Genomic DNA, 18,720 nt, shown 5'->3' with positions numbered 1-18,720 from the left:
TATAGCCCTAATTTAGCTATTTGCATATTAAGACAAAAAAACATTAGAGGGTTGGACACCAAATGGAAACCAGCCCTCGTCACCCAGAGCACTGTATGTTGCTCAGTGACTGGGGGAGTCCTGTGGTATCCAGTCCACAAACCCAGCAGCGTTTAAGCAGGTGCTCATGGTTAAGCATGGTAACAGTTGGTAATTACACCTATAATTAATACCTGCAGATAAACCTTTATACATTAAAAACATATACAAGCATTAACCAGTCCAGCTGAAGATTTGAGAGGCAAAGCTTTTCAGGAATACATGCACATTTTTTTGTAGGCACATATGAACATGTGATGGCAGTGCTTGGAGCCAGCTGAAAACAGTGCTGTGGAGTGCTGCTCAAACAAACAGCACCACAGGCTCCTGGTTCCCAGGTGGCTCCAAGAACAGGCACGTGAACCCAAGTCTAAAGCAGGGACACAAGTGTCACCTATCTACATAAAACAATGCAAACATACCTTTTGTTGCCCTAGTGCCAGGAAAAGAAACAGGAAAAATAATAAGAACATTTAATCTAAAGAAAAAACCCAAAAAAACTACAAAAAAGTCCCATCCAAAGTGCAGTCTATGTTAATGGGCGTGTTGTTATTGTAGTATATTGTAACTAATCTAGGCTATTACACAGAAGGAAGCAGCAAATATCCCCTATACGTGTAAGCTTTTAGAATCATGTGGTGTCACCAGTACGACCTTACCTTCCCAGCTCTTCACCAATTTCATAAACATCCTCCACCTTCTGTTGCTTGAAGAAAGCCATACTTGGTCATTCATTGATGCTCAAGGATGATGTAACTAGAATAATAATGAAGAATGACATTCATTGCATCTTGCAAGAGGCTAAGTCTCAGTAATAGACATTTGTGGTACAGGCACTTTGGATCCATTGCAGCTCACTCATGGCCAAAGTTACCACTGATAATCAAAATAACTAATTCATCAGTCTCAGTCAAATAGTGAGGGTTCAAATCTGGAAAGAGCTGAACACCTTTAAGTGAAGGAGATTCTTGGCCACCACTGGCGTACCCAAGAATACACCAACACAATTAGAAGTACAGAACACACCAAGAAACATAAACATGATGAAAGGAAAATTAATGAATAATTTGACAAAGTTCTGGACAATAAGGCCTCCACACTACACTAAAGAGAACCAGCACAGGAATTAACATTACAGACTCCCCCAGCAGATCCTGAGCTAGGGAGACCAGGAGGCAGAGCTTCCTTTTTCTCAGGTCAGGCAGTGCTCCTGAAGTACATAGCACACGGATATTTGAACTGCTGCTGGAAAAAAGTGCTGTGATTCCCTCTCCAGAGCTTTCCATCATGTACAGTAGATGTTTCAAATGAGAAGAACAGCAGAGCATCTGCCGCAGGTGTTACTTTGTGTAACTGTGGAGTTTGTTTCCTGAAAACAATCTTTTTATCTGATAATCTCTGTGAGCTCTGAAAATACAAGCCTCACACTGGTTCGGCTGGAGCATCTGTGCATTATGCTGGGCTGCTTTTGGATGAGGAGAGGATGAGAACTCACATTATTCCTTGGGATACACCTCCAAAACAATGTATGTTATGGTAACAGAAGAGATGTGAACAAACTAATTGGTCAGTCAGGTCATGACCTATTTGTTGTTCTCTGTGGAGATGAACACTGGCACTATGCCCAATGCCCCAAATATCACTGGTTAGGTCAGAACATGTAAAATAGCTGTAAGGCTTCTAGCACCACAATAAAATCTAACTACATTGAGAATTGTTATTCTCACACATCTCTACATTCAACAGCATATCTTGTCATTTTAATGTGCTTTGCTTTATGACCCCCAGATGCTGCTTCCTTCAGATGCACTGGGGACTTCCAAGTTCTGCATCTCTATACGACTCCTGCATATTTTTAAATTGCAGTCATTGGCATCTGACTGGTGCATATTGGGAAGCATATTTCACAAGCAGACAAAGCTCTATTTTGATCCTTTAGAAATAAGTTCAATTCAGTGTTGCAAGAAGATTCAGCAGAACTATAAAACAGGACTAAGTATCAAAGAGCAATTGCAGTATTCCTGTCAAACCGAAAGGCACACAAATTGAAGATTTTTCTCCAACAAAAGCAGGTGTGCTACACAGAAAATACATTGTAAAAATTTAACAATTCCTCAATACACACCCAAGCTATCATCATTCACTCACCTCATAAAAAAAAGATTGGTTGCTTTTTTGCCCCAGCCCTTTTTACAAACCACTGGCTCCTAATACATGGGTAGCACGTTGAGTATCAATTCCTTTCCAAATACACTCCTATTATTTCAAGGAACAGGAAGTCTCCTAGCACTTCTACATAAATACATATTTTTAGTTGATGGTAGCAAAACCTACATGTCAGGAGAAAAATTTTTTGATTGCTTTAAGTCAAGCAGAAGGGCTACTACATCAATGCTTACAGCCACAGCTTCACCACTGTCAGATGATGAGGAGTATTTCAGTTCTACAACAGAACAGAGACCTGTGCTCTCTGAAGGTGTGTGTCTGTGCCTTTCCAGGGTGACAGGCATGCTGTGGTGTGACATGACTGACATGCACCTGGCACATGACTCAAAGACACCTATTCCTGCCCACGTCAGAACTGACCATTTCATGACACACTTGCAGGTGCCACAGTGGAGGAGAGGGAGGTGAAAGGCATCCCTCACATGCTCTCAAGAACAGCACTGCTGGAGGTCTGCACTGCACATGAAATGGCTCAAGGGCTTTGAGACTTCTGCTTTTCTATTAACAAACCTGCTCAAACCCCAGTTTCAAAACTCTGTAATGGAGACAAACGTGCCTCCCTTGTTCTCCTGTGTAACAGGGCTTTAGCAATCTCTCGTCGGGCTACCCAAGGCAAATGAGAGAAACCACATGGGTTGTGACACTGAAGTCCAGGTGAACCACCACACTATTAAAATACACTGTAGAAACCAACACTTGCATTGGTGAGCATGATGCACTGCAATGTGTATTATTATTTTTCCACTTTCTATCCTGGCTTTGTCGATATTTTCATAGTTTTTCAAGGTGAAGCCAGGTGAACTGTCCTGTTAACTCTTGCTCAATAATTTCCTTCCAAAAATCACATTCATACCTGGGACAAAAATGTCTACTTTACTTCTCAGTGAAAATAAGCAACTGAAATTTCACATTGTAAGTAAATAACAAAGTGATTTATACAAAGTGAAGGATACTTGAAGTATTCCTCAAGTAATCTTTCATAATCTCACCGAAAGATCACTGACCACTATTGCTCAGAGCTTGAAACTACAGTCAATAAATGCTTGAGTCATATTCACAAGAATGAGGGCATCTCTGAGCTATTTGCTCCTTACTAAATTTATATAATATTGCTTGCTATTGTTCAAAGCAGAATTTTCTGAAGTCTTGGCTGTGTTCAGCCTTCATGGACTTTAAAAAAGCAAGCAAAGGAGAAAGCCAAGCCTTGCTGAAAACCCCAAACCTTTTGCTCACCCTGAACTGCAAAATTACACTCTGAGCACATACAAAAGTCAAGTACAGCTAAATGCCCAGGTAATAAGAGATGCTGATGAGACTTGCCCAAAGACTGTAAATCCCTCAAGCTGACTACTCCCTTCATCAGAATCCAAGGTACATGGTCATAAACAATATTAATGCAAACACACCTAAAAAGTCATTGTTTTAAGAAAGAGTTCATTGCCATTTAGAAGAGCAAGTTAAAAAGATTGCTTGGAGTGTGAGGAACCAACCCGAAATGCATCTGTGAACACAGTCACTTAATGTTTGATTGACAAGTTCACTCATTTCCCAGCATCCTGCAAAGAACACAGCTGATTCTGCAGGTGCATAGAATCCATGCAAAAATAACCGGGAAATTCTCATCCCTTCTGCTGATCTCTCAACTTACACCCACTTCTGCAGAGGTCAAAGAAGTAAGTTATATCACCTACAAAGGATCCATTCAAGCCCAGAGCCTTGCTTTTGAAGGCTGAAGACAAAACTGTTGCACAGTGTTCAGAGCCCCAGTGGTACTTCTGATGTGTTGGTGTTTCTCATATCTATCACTTCATATTATCCTATCCTGCCTTTCATAGACATCTCTCCCTGGGTTTCACCCAACAGTCACACTTAGCATATGCCAAAAATAGATCGCACACTTGATGACCCAAAGCAACTGTCATTGCCACAGCACAAGGGGGTAAGCCCACAAAAGATAGCCTTCACATGCTTAAAATTAATCTGAAATAGAAGTGCCATTCACAAGCATGATTGTTACCCTTCTTAGACAATACACCTTCACCTTAGAAAACTAAGGTCATTTGACTTTCAAAGATTTCTTATACTACAGGGTTTTTGTTGGACAGCATTTACAAGTAAAGAGCACATCAAAGCAGGAAAGAGAGCAGTAATTTTTTTTCTAGTCAGGCAGTGATTTTTCTTATGGTAGCCAGTGAAGGCAGGCAGAATTAGAGAGGGACAGACATTCATCCTGAACTCAGACAAAAAATTTGTTCAGGATCTGAGGAAGAAGCAACAACCAATTTCTTTTCCCTACGCACACACCTTATGCTAACACTTCGGGGGGGCATCTGCCCTCCTCCTCGTCACAGTAAGCATTTTCATATGAAGGCCAGCTTCTACTCAGCATTTATATTGCTGTGTTTCCATAGTGGTACTCCACAGCACAGTATTGTATATATAGTTTAGTATAAGAACATAATAATTCACCTTTTATTGCTGTACCAAACTCTCCTTAATGCAGGCCAAATACCACAAGGCAGCAAAGTATTGCTTATCCTGTGTGAATGATTTTACTACAGACAAGGAACAAAGCTGTAACAAACCCAGAAATAGGATACAAGCTCTGAGATGGCAGTTTCAGGCACTAGAAACATGTCCTGCCTCATCTCTTCACATTCTTCCTGAACTCTGCCCTACCATAAAAAAGGATCATATTTACTCTAAGAAATCACAGTTTTCCACTGTGATTCAAGGCATATATTTACACACACGTACTTTGCATCAGTACAATTCCTGGATAAAGACATTCTGATTGCAGTACAGAAGGGCCTTTTTAGTGCAGCCTGTGCTGTTTATGAAGAACAACAATCTAAAGAAACCCACTCTTCCGTAGAGAGTGACAGAATCCCTCTCAAGAGGAGCAGAACGAAGTTCTGTATCTCTCCTCTAATGAAGTTTTCTCTGCACAGTTAAGTTACTAGCCTGTCATTACCAAATTATGGGACAATCAGTGACTGGTTTTTACATGTCAAACCCATGATAAATGTCCACCCACCAATGAACAAGAGCAGAATACAGAAATCAGAGGTGAAAACAGGACTGTTGGACCACTTCCCTTGCCAACAGCCTTGCATTTTTTTCCTTAGGGTTTCTTCTGTCCTAAGGAAACCAGTTTCAAGTGACTGAAGTAACAGCTGAATAATCTGACTTTCTCAAGTACACCTGACATGAGCTGAATGATTAAATCTTCTGCCAAACTCAGAAGCATTCCCTGTGACATGCTTTTATATTACAAAGCATTAGTTACACTAAACCAAAATCCCCAACCCCCTAGAACAGATCAAAGTAAAAACTTCCCATACGAACTGTTTTATAATACCGAAAAATTACCAAAACAAATTTAGAATCAAAACCAGACTGTTTGAAATTAATTATCTGGGAAAAACCCCCCCAAAACCCCAAACCCATTAAACAAATTAAAGTTATGTTGTCTCCCTGTTTTATGCTGAAACTAAACATATTTTTATAAGCATAAAAGTGTTTTCTTCTTTCACTTTCATTCCTTTTTTCACCTTTCTTTCTCATTTTTTTTATCCCACAAAAGACTAAGCAATTTCAACAGGAAGAAAAAAAATCTGAAAAAACCCAAGTGGGTTTTACCCTCTGCTTTCAAATAAGCAGAGGACTGTTAAAAGTTCTATTAATTTTAGCAAACCCTTATTTTCACTGAAACATTTTCCTGTCAGAAAACAAAGGCAGCCTAAATTTTTTTCTGCCAGGAAACTGAGGCAACTATTACTACCTGTGCATCTATAAAAAAAAACCCCACAAAACACACCCAGCATCTATGCAATTCAGCCCCATTATAGAATCACTGCCCCTGCCAGTAACTCTCAAGGGCTCCTTTTCTGAGCTCCCAGATTTACCCTGCTGTAATTACATGTGTGGCAAATGACCCAAGACTGTATTTCCAAGCCTCTGCTTCAAGCACACAAACCAGCCACGTTGGCTCTGCAGCTAATTCCAGCTCCCAGCCAAGGCCAGGGATCCCGAAGCCCGGCGTGCCTGAGTGCTGAGCTGGGTGGGAACACAGCCTGGGCACTGAGGGCGCAGGGGAAGCCCTCCATGCCAGGCACGCTGGCATGGCCTGGGCAGAGCCCTGCTCCCCGTCCCTGCCGTGCCTTCAAAGATTACTGCTGCACACAACTCACATCACTGCCCCAAAGTCAAGGGAGACCTTCCCTCTGCGATCCGTGTTTCTTACACAAGCAATTGAAAGGCACAGGAAAGTCTTAAACCAGCTGTTTCAAAAGAGAGCCAGAACTGAGCTTTTCCCTCACGCATTAAGCAGGTGAGCACTGTGATTTTGGTCCTTTTGCAGCTGCTAACCGATCCGACAAAGCAGGAGAAGTTGCCACAGATTTTTGCCCTCTAACTCACGTCTTTCTTCCTGACTCTGCTCCACAAGGATGCGGGCCCGGCCAAACCAGTCCCCTACACCGTGCTGTGTTGCTCCAAGGTCCCCGGCTCACGGACGCTGGAACAGGTGCAAAGAAAGGCAAGGGAAGCTGTTTGAGTGAAAAGGCGGATAAACTTGCGGATAAACTTGCGACAAACTATGAAAGTTGCACAGCATTCGCTGAGCGCTATCAGCAAGCTGAGCCTGAACCCCGGACCAACCGTACCCGACGGCCTCGGACAGGAACAGCGCCAGACGAGCGCCGCGTAACACCAACAGGGGCGCTTGTGGAACCGCGGCATCGCCCGGCCCCTGGGGGACCTGCCCGGGGATAAAGGACAGCTGCTGGCGGCGGGGTGCTGCGGGGAGCTGCCTTTCCCCCGGCTGGCGGCTGCGGGCACACACAAAGCCAGCGCAGACAGCGTGCAGAGGCCGAGCGCCCGCAGCCCGCCAGCCCCGCGGGAGCCGCCCGGCTAGAGCAGCTGTACGGCCGCGACACCTCAGCCCCTGAACCGCGGCACAGGCGGGACACGCAGCGGGAGCGCCGTGAGGGCGACTCAGCGTAAGGCACGGACTCAGACGAACACGAAGAGGGGAACCTGCGGAGGCGCCGAGGGCGCAGCGCCCACTTACCGCGTCCCTCGGGTCCCCGCACGGCGCGGTGTGGCCGGGCAGGGCGGAGGCTGAGGGGCGGAGGGGCCCTGCCCGCGGGGAGGGCCGAGGGAGGGCCCGGCTCCGCGCTCCGCCCAGCGCAGCCCCGTGGGGACGGGCCGAGGGCCGGCCGCAGCTGCTCCGGAGAGATCGTCCCGGCCGCGGCAGTGCTGTCTGCTGGGACTGTGGGGCGATGGTAGCCTCCGGGACAGCCAGGACCACCTCCACTGTGCCAGCCCTGCGCTACCCCTGATGGGATGCAGATATCTCAAGCTGGGCCAGTCCTAAGCCTTCCAGACCAACACAGCTCACCTAGGCCCACTGGGAAACATCCCAGACGTAGAATCCCATTTCCTTGCTTTAGTAGATACAGGATATGTGAAAGCAATACCAGGAAAATAAGACTGAGGAGGCAAATCCAATGGAGAGGTACTTGAGTTGTGTAAGTGAAGTTATTTCCGTATTCTATACAAGCTGAAACACGAGCTTAGATTGTTTACTGCATGGTCTGAAACCCACCCTTACCCAGTGAAATTGCCCATTGTTTCAAGAAACCGCTGTGACAAAGAACAGCACAGGGTCCCAGACCTCACGTGGCAGCTCAAGCTTCACTCACATACACTACTGTAACAAACCTCTGCCATCCTGCTTCCCAAGCCGTCATAGCCCAAGTCTTGGCTTCCAACAATGACATCCTTCATCTGTTCACTCTCCTATCATAAAGACATCCCCAAAACCTGTAAAACTAGATTTTCTGCAGCTTTATTTGGCACACAGTAATTACAGCAAACACTCTTAGGTCTCTTTAAATTTCTTCCAGACAAGTTAATATCCATCATTTGCTAATAAGAAATGATGTGGGACTGTTCACACCTTCAAAATAAATTACAAGTGCCAGGTTGCCTTCACTTCCAATCCTCTATGTGATTACGGTAACTCAATGTTAATGGCAAATTATCATACATAAATAAGCAGGATGTTTTCCTTTGCAGTAAGGTGTGAAGATAGATAAATTTAAGAGTGATTTTATTCTAGGCAAGTACCTAAAAGGCCGTGGTTTTTATTTTCACAGTTAAGAAGAAACTTGGCTTGTCCCAAATCAAGAGGACTGAACTGTGCCCCTCATTGTCCACCCTGAGAGTGGTGTTCACAACCCATGAGCTCCACCCGGCTCTTCCAACTCCAAAAGGAAAGTAGCTGCATCTGATACTACACAGGGTGGAGAACAGGAAATGAGAGCAATAGTAAATGTTTCAAAGGGCAGTGGAAGCATTCAGAACTCCCTCAAAGGGAAATAAAGATATTTAATTTCTCACCTTTAGTGCTGCAATGGGATATGGAAGTTACAGCAATCATACTACAAAATTCTAGGGGAAAGGGCACAGGAGGAAGGCCACTGCTTCTGTTTGCTCCTAGCTGCAAGGAAGGGAACAAAACACTCAGAGAGGCTACAACTGCTTTTGAAATTGGGACAAGCTCTCCCTAGATCCAGAATAACCTCACTTTGGATAAAGGTTTTCAAGAGCAGCAAAGGTAGATTGAATCTCACCCCTGCTGCCATGTCCATGGGGCTTGTAAGTGCAAATACAGGTTCTGCCTAAGTAGGACGCTGCTCTTTCATGGTTCTTAAAACACTATCTCAAGACTTCTTTGTAACATCTTTGGAAGAAGGTTTAGGATTTGGATTAAAGCCTTTATGTGCATACAGGACAAGAACAGAAAAGAAAACTCAAACCTGAGCAGAGTTTCAAGCAGGTAGCACCAGCAAACACTGCAGCCACGCATTTGCCAACCTCCTTTAGAAGTGACAAAGTAGGAAACCCATACCTTATGTCCAAAGCAGTAGTTCCAGGATTGAAAACCAGAAAACCACCACCTGCATTTCTTAAAACAGGCAAATAGCTTATTCCACAGTTTAATCACCAATCACAGTGCCTGAAGAGATCGCTGATTCCATTCATCAGCTCAAACCTGATATTTTAGGGGCAACTCCCTGCACAACCTAGATGGTTTGTAAACACCAAAGGTACGTGGCACTTCAGAGACAAAGGCAGGATGCAGCAGCTCAAGACTAGGGGAATCTTTGCTGGCCAAAGTCATCTTAATTTGCCAGGCATATTCTGGTATTGAATGTTTTAATTACTAGAGATGTATATTTTTAATAATTGTGTTTTTTAAAATCACATTCAGTATATAGTCCTGAGTTTTGATTTCTAGTCTCATGCTCCGAGGCACTACCTGTGGGCATCCTTGACCTGTACACAAATGTGGCTTTTACAGCAGATCAAAGTGAAAATACCACTCTGCTAACTTCGAATTGAACCTTCTACCTCATTTTCCGGGGCAGAATTTCCAAGGCAGAGCACACCCTTCCTTTTCACTATCTGAGGGAACATACTTCATGTGTGGGAATTCTTAAAGCTTCAGCATTACATGGATTCTGCTTTCTGTTGAGGTCAAGGAGCTGTAGATAAGGAAGTTTGTTAAGCACTTCTGAAAATCCCAGAGAAGGAACACCTGATACCTTGTAATACCAGATTCAGTGTGTTCTCTGCATCTCTGGGGCACCCAGAGCACAGTGAGACTCTGCAGGGATTTGATCTCAGTTCGGAGTAGGCCAGCTGTGTTCATCCTAAGTTTTGCATTTCTTAGGAACCAGGCTTTTAACATACATCAGCCACACTCATCCTTATTGCAATCCCACTGAGAGCAGATGCTTCAAACTTAGAGCTAAGGAGCAAATGGGAGTCTCAGCTGTTCTTTATAGGCCCCAGCAGCTGCTTAGGGCAACATAACCTACTCAAGCAAAACATGCCAAGTATCCAAGTGGGGACATTGCTCCTCATGCACTCTTCCCAGAATTTTCTGTTTATTTCTCTGACTCAAAATTATCAGTATACAGGACACGGGGTCCTTAGGCCATAGTTGTGTTCTGCTTCAACTGCTGATCTCTATCCTGTTTTGTAACCCCTTTGAACAGATTTCCAGCTGTGCCAATATCCACTCCTATAACAGCTTGCCATTCTGTAGCAGAGCCAGAGAAAAAGAACTGTGCACTATTCACCTCTGCTATGAAAGATATGCTTGGATATGCAATTACAATCATGTCCTAACTCTTATTTTTCCCTCCCTTACATTTAGTTATTAAGTTACATATCTGAAGTAGCTGAGGTATTCAAACCTCTTTAAGGTAATCAAGCAATTCCAAAATGCAAAATTCATATCTGAAAAACAGATATTGAGACTTGATTTCCAAGTTAATTGAGTACTTGGTTACATTTTAAAAACAGCTGAAATTATTTATTTGACTACAAAAGACTGTGTGAGAACATCAGTACCAAGCCTCCTAAAGAAGCTTTTGGGTTCAGGAGATACACAAATATGTTTCCCAGAAGGTGTGTGAACTCAGAAAATTCCTATGAATGCTCATGCAAAATTTTGTCTCACTCCCCCTCCACCTTCTCCCAAGAAATGAAGGACACCAATGACAAGTTTACCCAGTCAGCATTACCTATATACAACATTTCTATGTTTCACATCTTCATGCTTCAAAGCCAAATTTACATGTATGTTCCTTTACAGAGATTCTTTCAGACCTCATTATCAGACAAAAATACAAGCTCTATCACCAACTTGTTCTGATGATACTTGCAGATATTTCCATCTGTTATGGGGGAAAAAAAAAGAAGAACCAGAGCAATCTATAAAGTAATAAACAATTTATTTTTTCTTTACATCAATCATTATGAAGATAGTATCATTTATATTTGTGATTCAAATGTCTTGTACCGCATATTGCTGATTTTTAACATGGCACTTCAGGGAGCAATCACTTAAACAGCTACACAATTTCATTAAATTAATCCATTTGCCATTTCTCAGTTATGTGTCTGAACATACAACTCTGTCAAATTTAAGACCATTCATTAATTTCTGATGTTTTATAAGGAAGAAAAAAAATCTTTCCCTTTCTGCTGAAATATCTTACTCTGTTTACAAACACTGAGGGGAAGGGGAGAATCCCTCACAGAAGACACCGAAAGGGCAACAGAAAAATCCTTTTTATTTATTACATAGCTGGTAAAAAGAGCAACACCAAATATTGTGATAACACTGATAACACTACCTGTACACATGTACAGGTCAAGCTGAAATACTGTGCAGTTCTAATAACTAGAGGTGTAGTGCACCAATTTTTTGCCTATTTAACAGAAGATAATAGACCCTTTTAAACAACTAATGAGAAGTTTCATTGGAAAGTCATGCATACATGAATAGAGCTCGAGGAATATTGTGCACAATGCAGTTGGCAGTCTGGGTTACATCTCACATATTCTGCGAACCATGTGTGAGGAACCCTTTGCACATTACGTGCATGGCCTTGATGTTAAAATATCACCTTGGCAGTTGTTATGCGCATGAACAGGTCAATTGCCCACTATCTGGCTGCCATGAATGGTAAACCTCATGCACCACTTCAGAAGTTCGCACACAAACAAAGTGTTGGGCTCCATGCAGTTCAGCTCTGGCAGGCCACTGAGGCACACTGTATTTTGGCCTGGTTTCATCAGGTTTAAACACTGCCTGTGTATCCTACACGTCCCTAATGAGTTACTACTCAACAAGGTAAGCATTTTTAAGCACCACTAGAAAACACGGCGACATTTGCAACAGCAAGCAAGGCAAGCTCCCTTGATGTTACTTCCTGCTATACACATCTTATTTTAGTTCCACAGAGACTTCTAGTGGCCAGAGGTGAGAAACCTCTGCAATTTTTTTACCATTTAGCTCATCGCTAAACCAGTAACAACACTTAACAAAATGAAGCCAACAGCTTATTGGGAAATTGAGCATAACAGCATCGACTCATTTCATATCTGCAAGCTGAAAAAATATCCAGAGACAACACAACTTGCACAGGGCTCCTAACATTCCTGGGTAACAGTCACACCCTGGCAGAAGAAACAGCTACTTAGTTTTACTGTATAACTGGAAACAACTTAATAGAATGAAACACAACAACATATGCACACACAAACTGAACCATCAATACCACTCTAACAAAAATGGTCCTGTATTACTGCAGGGTCATGTTTTGTCAGCTAAAGAACTTCCTGAACTGTTGCCTTGAAGTTAGTTTTATCTTCACAACCCAAACACTTCAATGCAGTCAGTCTGAAAACATCTCCTGAAGTCATTGGACTAGTTCATGTGAAGACTCAAAGCCAAAGAAAAATGGATTATAGGAATAGGGTTAAATAAAAGTATCTAAATTCTTCACCTTACTATTTCACTTGTGGTCACTGAAAGGAAGATCTTCACCTTAAAAAAAATGCATTTAACATTTGAAAACAACATTAAAACAAACATACAAACAAAAAGCCTACATTACATATTGATTTAGAGACCAGCTCTTTCAAAACCAAGACAGTATAACTAGAAAATTAGAAAACCTGGTCCCATTTTTGTATTCAAATACTGATTGTAAGTAGGAAAAGAATACAGTACATGCAATAATATCAAAACCCTGCCCTCCAGTACACCAGCAAAAGTAACTAGGAATTAGAAAAAATCCCCAGCTACTGCCTACCACAGACAATTCTGGAGGCATTTTAGAAGACTAGTAATGTATAAATCAAGATGATCATACCATCCGTCCCTCATTGGCAAGGATTTGCCGGCTAGGTAAAAATTATGTGTCATACAGGAAGCATAAATTTTATATCAAAAGTAGTCCTCTAAGTTACAACTTCACCTCTGATTAAATAGTTGCTTTCCATCTAAACTAACTTATAATATGCTTACTTGGAGAAGGCTACAACTACATTATCTAAAATAAAAGTTTTTAGCAAGTGCTGTGAAACAGAAGCAGGATTTCTCTCTGCACACACTTAAGTTGACTAAAACGATTACATGACTATACCCAATAAAGTACTATTACTTCTAGAAAACCAAAACAAAAAACATAAAATACAAGCTTGATGTACTTGATTCTTCCCAATGATTAGTTTTGTTTTTTGCCAATTAACCACTTCCTCAGAGCCCAGTGATTTGCTGCTTACTATTTGAATCCTAGTTTTATCCTGTCACATTTTAGTCAATCCGACACTCTGAAGATCCAACTGTTCAAGAAAAAACCACTGCAAAAGTCCAGACAACAGCCAGCAAGAAAGAAACCCTTCTTCTCCCCAGAACCATTTAGGAGCACTGCTAGTCACTAAATGAGAGAGAATGGTCCCCAGTTACACTTCCACAGCAAGAAGACTACAGCTCAACAGCCCAGATGTTGCTCCATACAGCTATCTTGCAGGAAGTGCATTCACAGTAAAGTGAATTCACACTTTACACACAGGAAGTGCATTCACAGTGCATTCACTCACTCACAGTAAAGCTGAGTACATTAAGAGAATATTGCATTTTTCTGTTGGAAAAGGATCTTCAGTTCCTGTGTGCACATTATGACCTTTAGGTTCCTCTGACTGATTGGTAAATATTTGTTTTATGAACCCAGTCCCTACCACTATTGTACAATAGTTCTACAACTATGCAGAAAGAATGCTGTGTCTCTTCTTAAAGAGCAAGATTTTACCTTAGGTCCTAAAGAGGAAGAAGCATTAAAAGAAAACAAACAAAACAAAAACAAAAACAACAACAAAAAAACCCATAACAAAACAAACCCTCAACAGATACACAAAAAATTAGCTCCTAAAGCATGGTACTCCTGTGACAAACTCTGTATTTCCATAAGATCTGGAGTTTGGTTGTGGCCTTTTTGAACAATTGCAATCAAAAAAGTGAATACAAATAAAATTGATAGAGAGTTTGATCTATAAACCCCTTTGCATTAATGAGAATCTTTATCAACACAGCTGCCCTGAAAAGTAGAAATTATGTTTGCTATCACTGTTTCGATAGTCAGTGACAAAAATAGGTACTTATTTTATCTTTACTTTAGAATACATATATTCAAGTGTTCTGTTTGGTGATCCATGGCATGACACTTCAGGAAAAGAAAAAGGCTAGAGTGAGCCAACCTGAATCCAAGAAATATGATGTCCTCTCATATCGAGCCTGCACTACAAAAAACATGATTACATCAAAAAACCCCTAAACTCAGAATGATCATGAATGTAACAGAGCATGGACTTTTCTTATTGTTTCATATCCAGGCATTAATGGTGCACTGTGGGAAAACAACTGTCAATTCATATGACTAAACTGAGACAGATATTAAGTGCTCTAGAAATGATTCCATGAATATAAATGTAAACAGAAGTGTTTGGCCTCCATACAAAGTAGTATTTCTGAAAGTGCTGGGATTTGGAAACCTGTCCTGCATATTTCCAAAAGCAACAAGTTTACATTCTGTTTGACAGGATTAATAAAGTGTTTTGGAGGTTAACTCACTTTGGTCATGATCCCAAAGAACAGTTTATATTAAGCAGTTTCAGCTATCCTCCTCATCATCACTAATAAGGTCTCTTTTCTCTACGCAGGTCTCTCGCTCGCGCAGGAAGTCCTCGCGAATGGCTTCCAGCTCTGTCAGCTCCAGGCGTACTTTCTCCATGTGATAGGCCCTGCGGTTCCTGATCTGGCGTAAGGGAAAAGGGTTCAGGTCTCCAAAAGCAATAGCAGTCAGTTTCCTGCAAGATTACACAATGGTAGAAGACAATCATTCATATTTGCTGGGCTTTTAAATCACTTTTAAACATCATCTATATTGATGTTTACTGTATGTTTACATATCTCTGGTTTCTTTCACACTTGATACATCTCAGATGTTACCAATATTTCAAGAAGTTTCTATAAAGCATTCAGGCTTAAGGTTATTTCAAATGATAAACTGTAATCAAATGCTCAAAAGTTCCCCAAGCCACCAGTAAACTTTGCTATAGAGATCACGACCTTGAAAATGCTGAGCAGAAGATATAAGCTTGGATCATCAGAGCTTCCTTGGCTACACAGAATACTTGGTACACCCAGTTACCTGTTACAGATTTGATAACTTCCTCCATAGAACCCACTGCAGGTCCTTCAATCCCAAACCATTCAGCCCTCCAGTTAACCAAGATAACCTAACAATTAAGAGACTAGATAAAGCCAGGAAGAACACATGTGGATAAGGATAATATAGGACATGGATAAGCCAAAGTTTCCAACACAGTGAGAATGCTTTGAGGTTCTGCTGGTTGGAGCACAGAGATCTCTGGGCCAGTGTCAAGCCAAACCTGTCAGGGCACAATGCAAAGCACCACAGAGGATCCAGCCCCCTTCCAGAGTAACATTGCATCATACCATCCTGCAGTCCCAGCAAACCTAGCAACTGGTCAGTCTAATCAGTCCAAAGAGACTGCATCCAACTACACCATTATTGCTGATCTACATCCAAAAACATCTCATCATTTACTAAGGAAAAAAGGGGAACTGGAATATTTAATTTACTCTATTTTAATTGTCAGAAATAAATATTAAGAAAACTACTTTGGACAGATTATTTAATGCTAAGTTTGTATTTTTGAGGGATCAAGTTTGTATTTGTATTTATTTGTATTTTTTAGGGATTTCCTGCTATTTCTACATAGAATACATTCCAGCAGCTTCTCTACCTGTGCACAATATGCCACGGCTCTAGAAAAACCCAGCTATGGCATCCTATACCTAGAATATAATTATGCATGTATCTGTAGAGACCTTCCTCTTAGTTCAGAGTTTGAATTAGAAACTCTGTGCAGAATGATTTTAACCCATTCAGAACATACATGAATTCTATACAAATAAATATTTCTGAATTTTTCCTCTACAATGGGATCATTTTTTGTCCGTAATAGAAATGCCCCATTCTAGGTGTTTTTGTCCTGTTCAAATGTTGACGATGTAAAACTTGTACAAACATGGCAGAATAAGAAACTAGGCAGTTTGAATCCTTTCTTGTCCTAGCAGGCAAAACCATATTCTCTAGGTGGCACTGCACTGCTTCCACTCTTAAAACCCCGAACGGCAGATTCTTACAGATCAGCACAGAGCGTATTTGTATTGCAAATATCTTTGAGGTACTGAATTCTGTCCTCACTTGAACTCCCCATCTCCCAATAATCCCTAATTAGTTCATTTTGTTCAAATTCAGCAATTTTAGAACTCTTTAAAACAGGTTATTTCAGCACCAGAAAGTTTAGACAGGAGAATCAAGACATCATTTCTGTAAGTGGAAAAGGAATGGAAAGCCGTATCTTCACCTCTGATTAAATATCAAAATTTTGTTTGAATTAGAGAAGAATAAAAAAAATATTTTTTTATCTCTGCATCAATACTAGCAATCCCTTTGAAGCACAAGATTATTCAGCTTTAACTTCTCTGCAGTCAAAATTGAAACACAAGAAGTAAAATAATAAGCTCTTGCAGCAGGAGTCAAGGTATAAGCCTAAATTTGTGTGAAGTTTGTTACATTGAAAAGAAACATTTCAATATATAATTTTGCTTTAAATTGAAAATTAGTGCGCTTCAAAAGATGTGCAGAACATTTTCAGACATTGAGATTCATAAATTAGTCCCAATATGACTTTTCTTTTTAAGATTAACCTGCTGCTCTACAGTCTTGAAACTAGGAATCTAAAAACACTAGACCCTAATTTACAAACTCTAAGTCCTGTGCAAGGACTGAAGACCAGAAAAGTATCTAATCTGTATTTATTCTCTGACTCCAAGTATATCTTTAAACCAGCTGGAACTGTGTGGCAGGAGCCTGTGCATTAACTATGCATAAGAGATCTAAGCCGCAGGGGACATGGCTCACATCTTTAGTGCTTGAGCCAGGATGTATTTTTATTTATCATAAAACATTTTACTAACAAGCTACATCTGCAATGCAGAGGGAACTTCACCTGTGGTTGAAATTCTGACATGTCACTACCATGATATAATGCCTAAACAAGGTAATCTCATTCACACACAAAAATTACTATTTAAGCCTACATCACTTCTGATTTGTCTCTGCTAGATAAAAGTGCTCATGACAAATCCTAGCAGTTGGTTGCATTTCTATTTGCTTTATATCTGAATAAGGATCTAGATGAAAAGAACACCAAAGCCACAAGATAGACATCTCCCATGGCCCACTACAAGTCTTTCAGTGCCATTGTGAGTTACCCACCTGGCATCAAGGATGGTGCGTGTGAAATAGCGAAGGTACTTGAAAATAGACATTGAATCTTGCAGCTTTAAGATTTCCTCTTCTTTGTATTTAAACAGTGCCAGGGCAAATCGGAATATTACCTGATAAAAATACATACAACATTTGGTACTTTGTAAGTACAGAATACACTGAGCCTCATTATCCTCTTTATAAACTCCCAACAAGAGTTCCTCATGCACAGACTGCACTTGAGCCCTCCAATCACATCTCCCTCTGTCTCCCCTTCCCTGCCTCAGTCCCTATTTCCAAAAGCTGGAAAATGTTTTGAATGGTTATTCATGCACAGTTCCTCCCTTGTTTGTTCCTACCAGTCATTTGAACTGGAGTTTTGCAAAACAACCTTCCTTGAATGCTGCACTCAGTAACACCACAGTACTTTGTTATCAGCTAACAAATGAACAAACTCAGCCCATTCAGTTCACCTTTGGTCCCTCATAGAGGAAGGAGTCCCAGATTTTGAAAAGGATGTCACTAACCACGCTGTCCACAAAAACCACAAGAAACCAGTTGAAAGTAATAAGAGTATAATCAACTTTATATTGTTCAAAATGAGAATGTAGTCGGGGAAGCTTCTCACTCAGTAAATCCTTAAACACTCGCTGATCAACCTAAAGAGATGACAAAGAGGGTGTTATTGTTCCAATTTTCCAGCACACCATTCAGAGCAAGGCTGTTACCAATCTGTAAGTGCAAGTTTTTCCAGAGATAACTAGGAAACCCAGGACTGTCTAGCTCACACTTCCAAGCTAGACCCACCCAAAGCACACACAACTATCCCACTGCACATTGCCCTTGTCTGCTTCTAAACCCAGTCCCAGTCTCACAGGACTCCTCACACACAGGTGGAGTGCTTCTAGTACTGGTCACCAGTGGTGTACTGGTGCAGGAGCACAGAAGCAGAGAACATGCTGTGCAAACACTTGGCTGGAGGAGGCAGCCTGGACCAGAGCATCACCAGAAAGCAGGAATGCTACAGTCGCTACTGCCCACAGCACTGCAAATGCATTCTGACCCCCGCCAGAGCCCAGCACCTCCATACGGCCAAATGTGAGGAATGATAACACAGCTCAGGGTTGTGAAGCTAACAATGAGAAGAGGGATGAAGGACTGCTCCAGGCAGGACACTGAACTGTTA

At 41.5% G+C, this 18,720-nt stretch overlaps 2 protein-coding genes across 5 annotated transcripts in view; both read right to left on the bottom strand.

Moving 5' to 3' along the window:
- Positions 1-7,011, bottom strand: part of DAPK2 (death associated protein kinase 2) — a 40,978-nt gene extending 33,967 nt beyond the window's left edge. The window contains exons 1-2 of one of the 4 annotated variants that reach the window (XM_066328790.1): positions 6,727-7,011; positions 738-834 (exon numbers count right to left, since the gene is read on the bottom strand). In XM_066328790.1, the coding sequence (XP_066184887.1) occupies positions 738-799 (62 nt within the window). In that variant the 5' untranslated portion in view covers positions 800-834; positions 6,727-7,011. Of the gene's footprint in view, positions 1-737; positions 835-4,773; positions 4,871-6,726 lie in introns of those variants that run through there. The other 3 variants (XM_066328787.1, XM_066328791.1, XM_066328788.1) reach the window with 3 other exon arrangements.
- A 4,089-nt stretch (positions 7,012-11,100) lies between these two features.
- Positions 11,101-18,720, bottom strand: part of TBC1D2B (TBC1 domain family member 2B) — a 31,856-nt gene continuing 24,236 nt past the window's right edge. The window contains 3 exon segments of the mRNA XM_066328786.1: positions 11,101-15,039; positions 17,544-17,665; positions 18,008-18,193. Coding sequence (XP_066184883.1) covers positions 14,844-15,039; positions 17,544-17,665; positions 18,008-18,193 — 504 coding nt within the window. The 3' untranslated portion in view covers positions 11,101-14,843.

This window comes from Sylvia atricapilla, chromosome 13 (assembly GCF_009819655.1).
Source record: "Sylvia atricapilla isolate bSylAtr1 chromosome 13, bSylAtr1.pri, whole genome shotgun sequence".
NCBI classification, from domain to species: Eukaryota; Metazoa; Chordata; class Aves; order Passeriformes; family Sylviidae; genus Sylvia; species Sylvia atricapilla.
The sequence above is the reverse complement of the archived record's forward strand: the minus strand, read 5'-3'. Positions and strand labels throughout refer to the sequence as shown.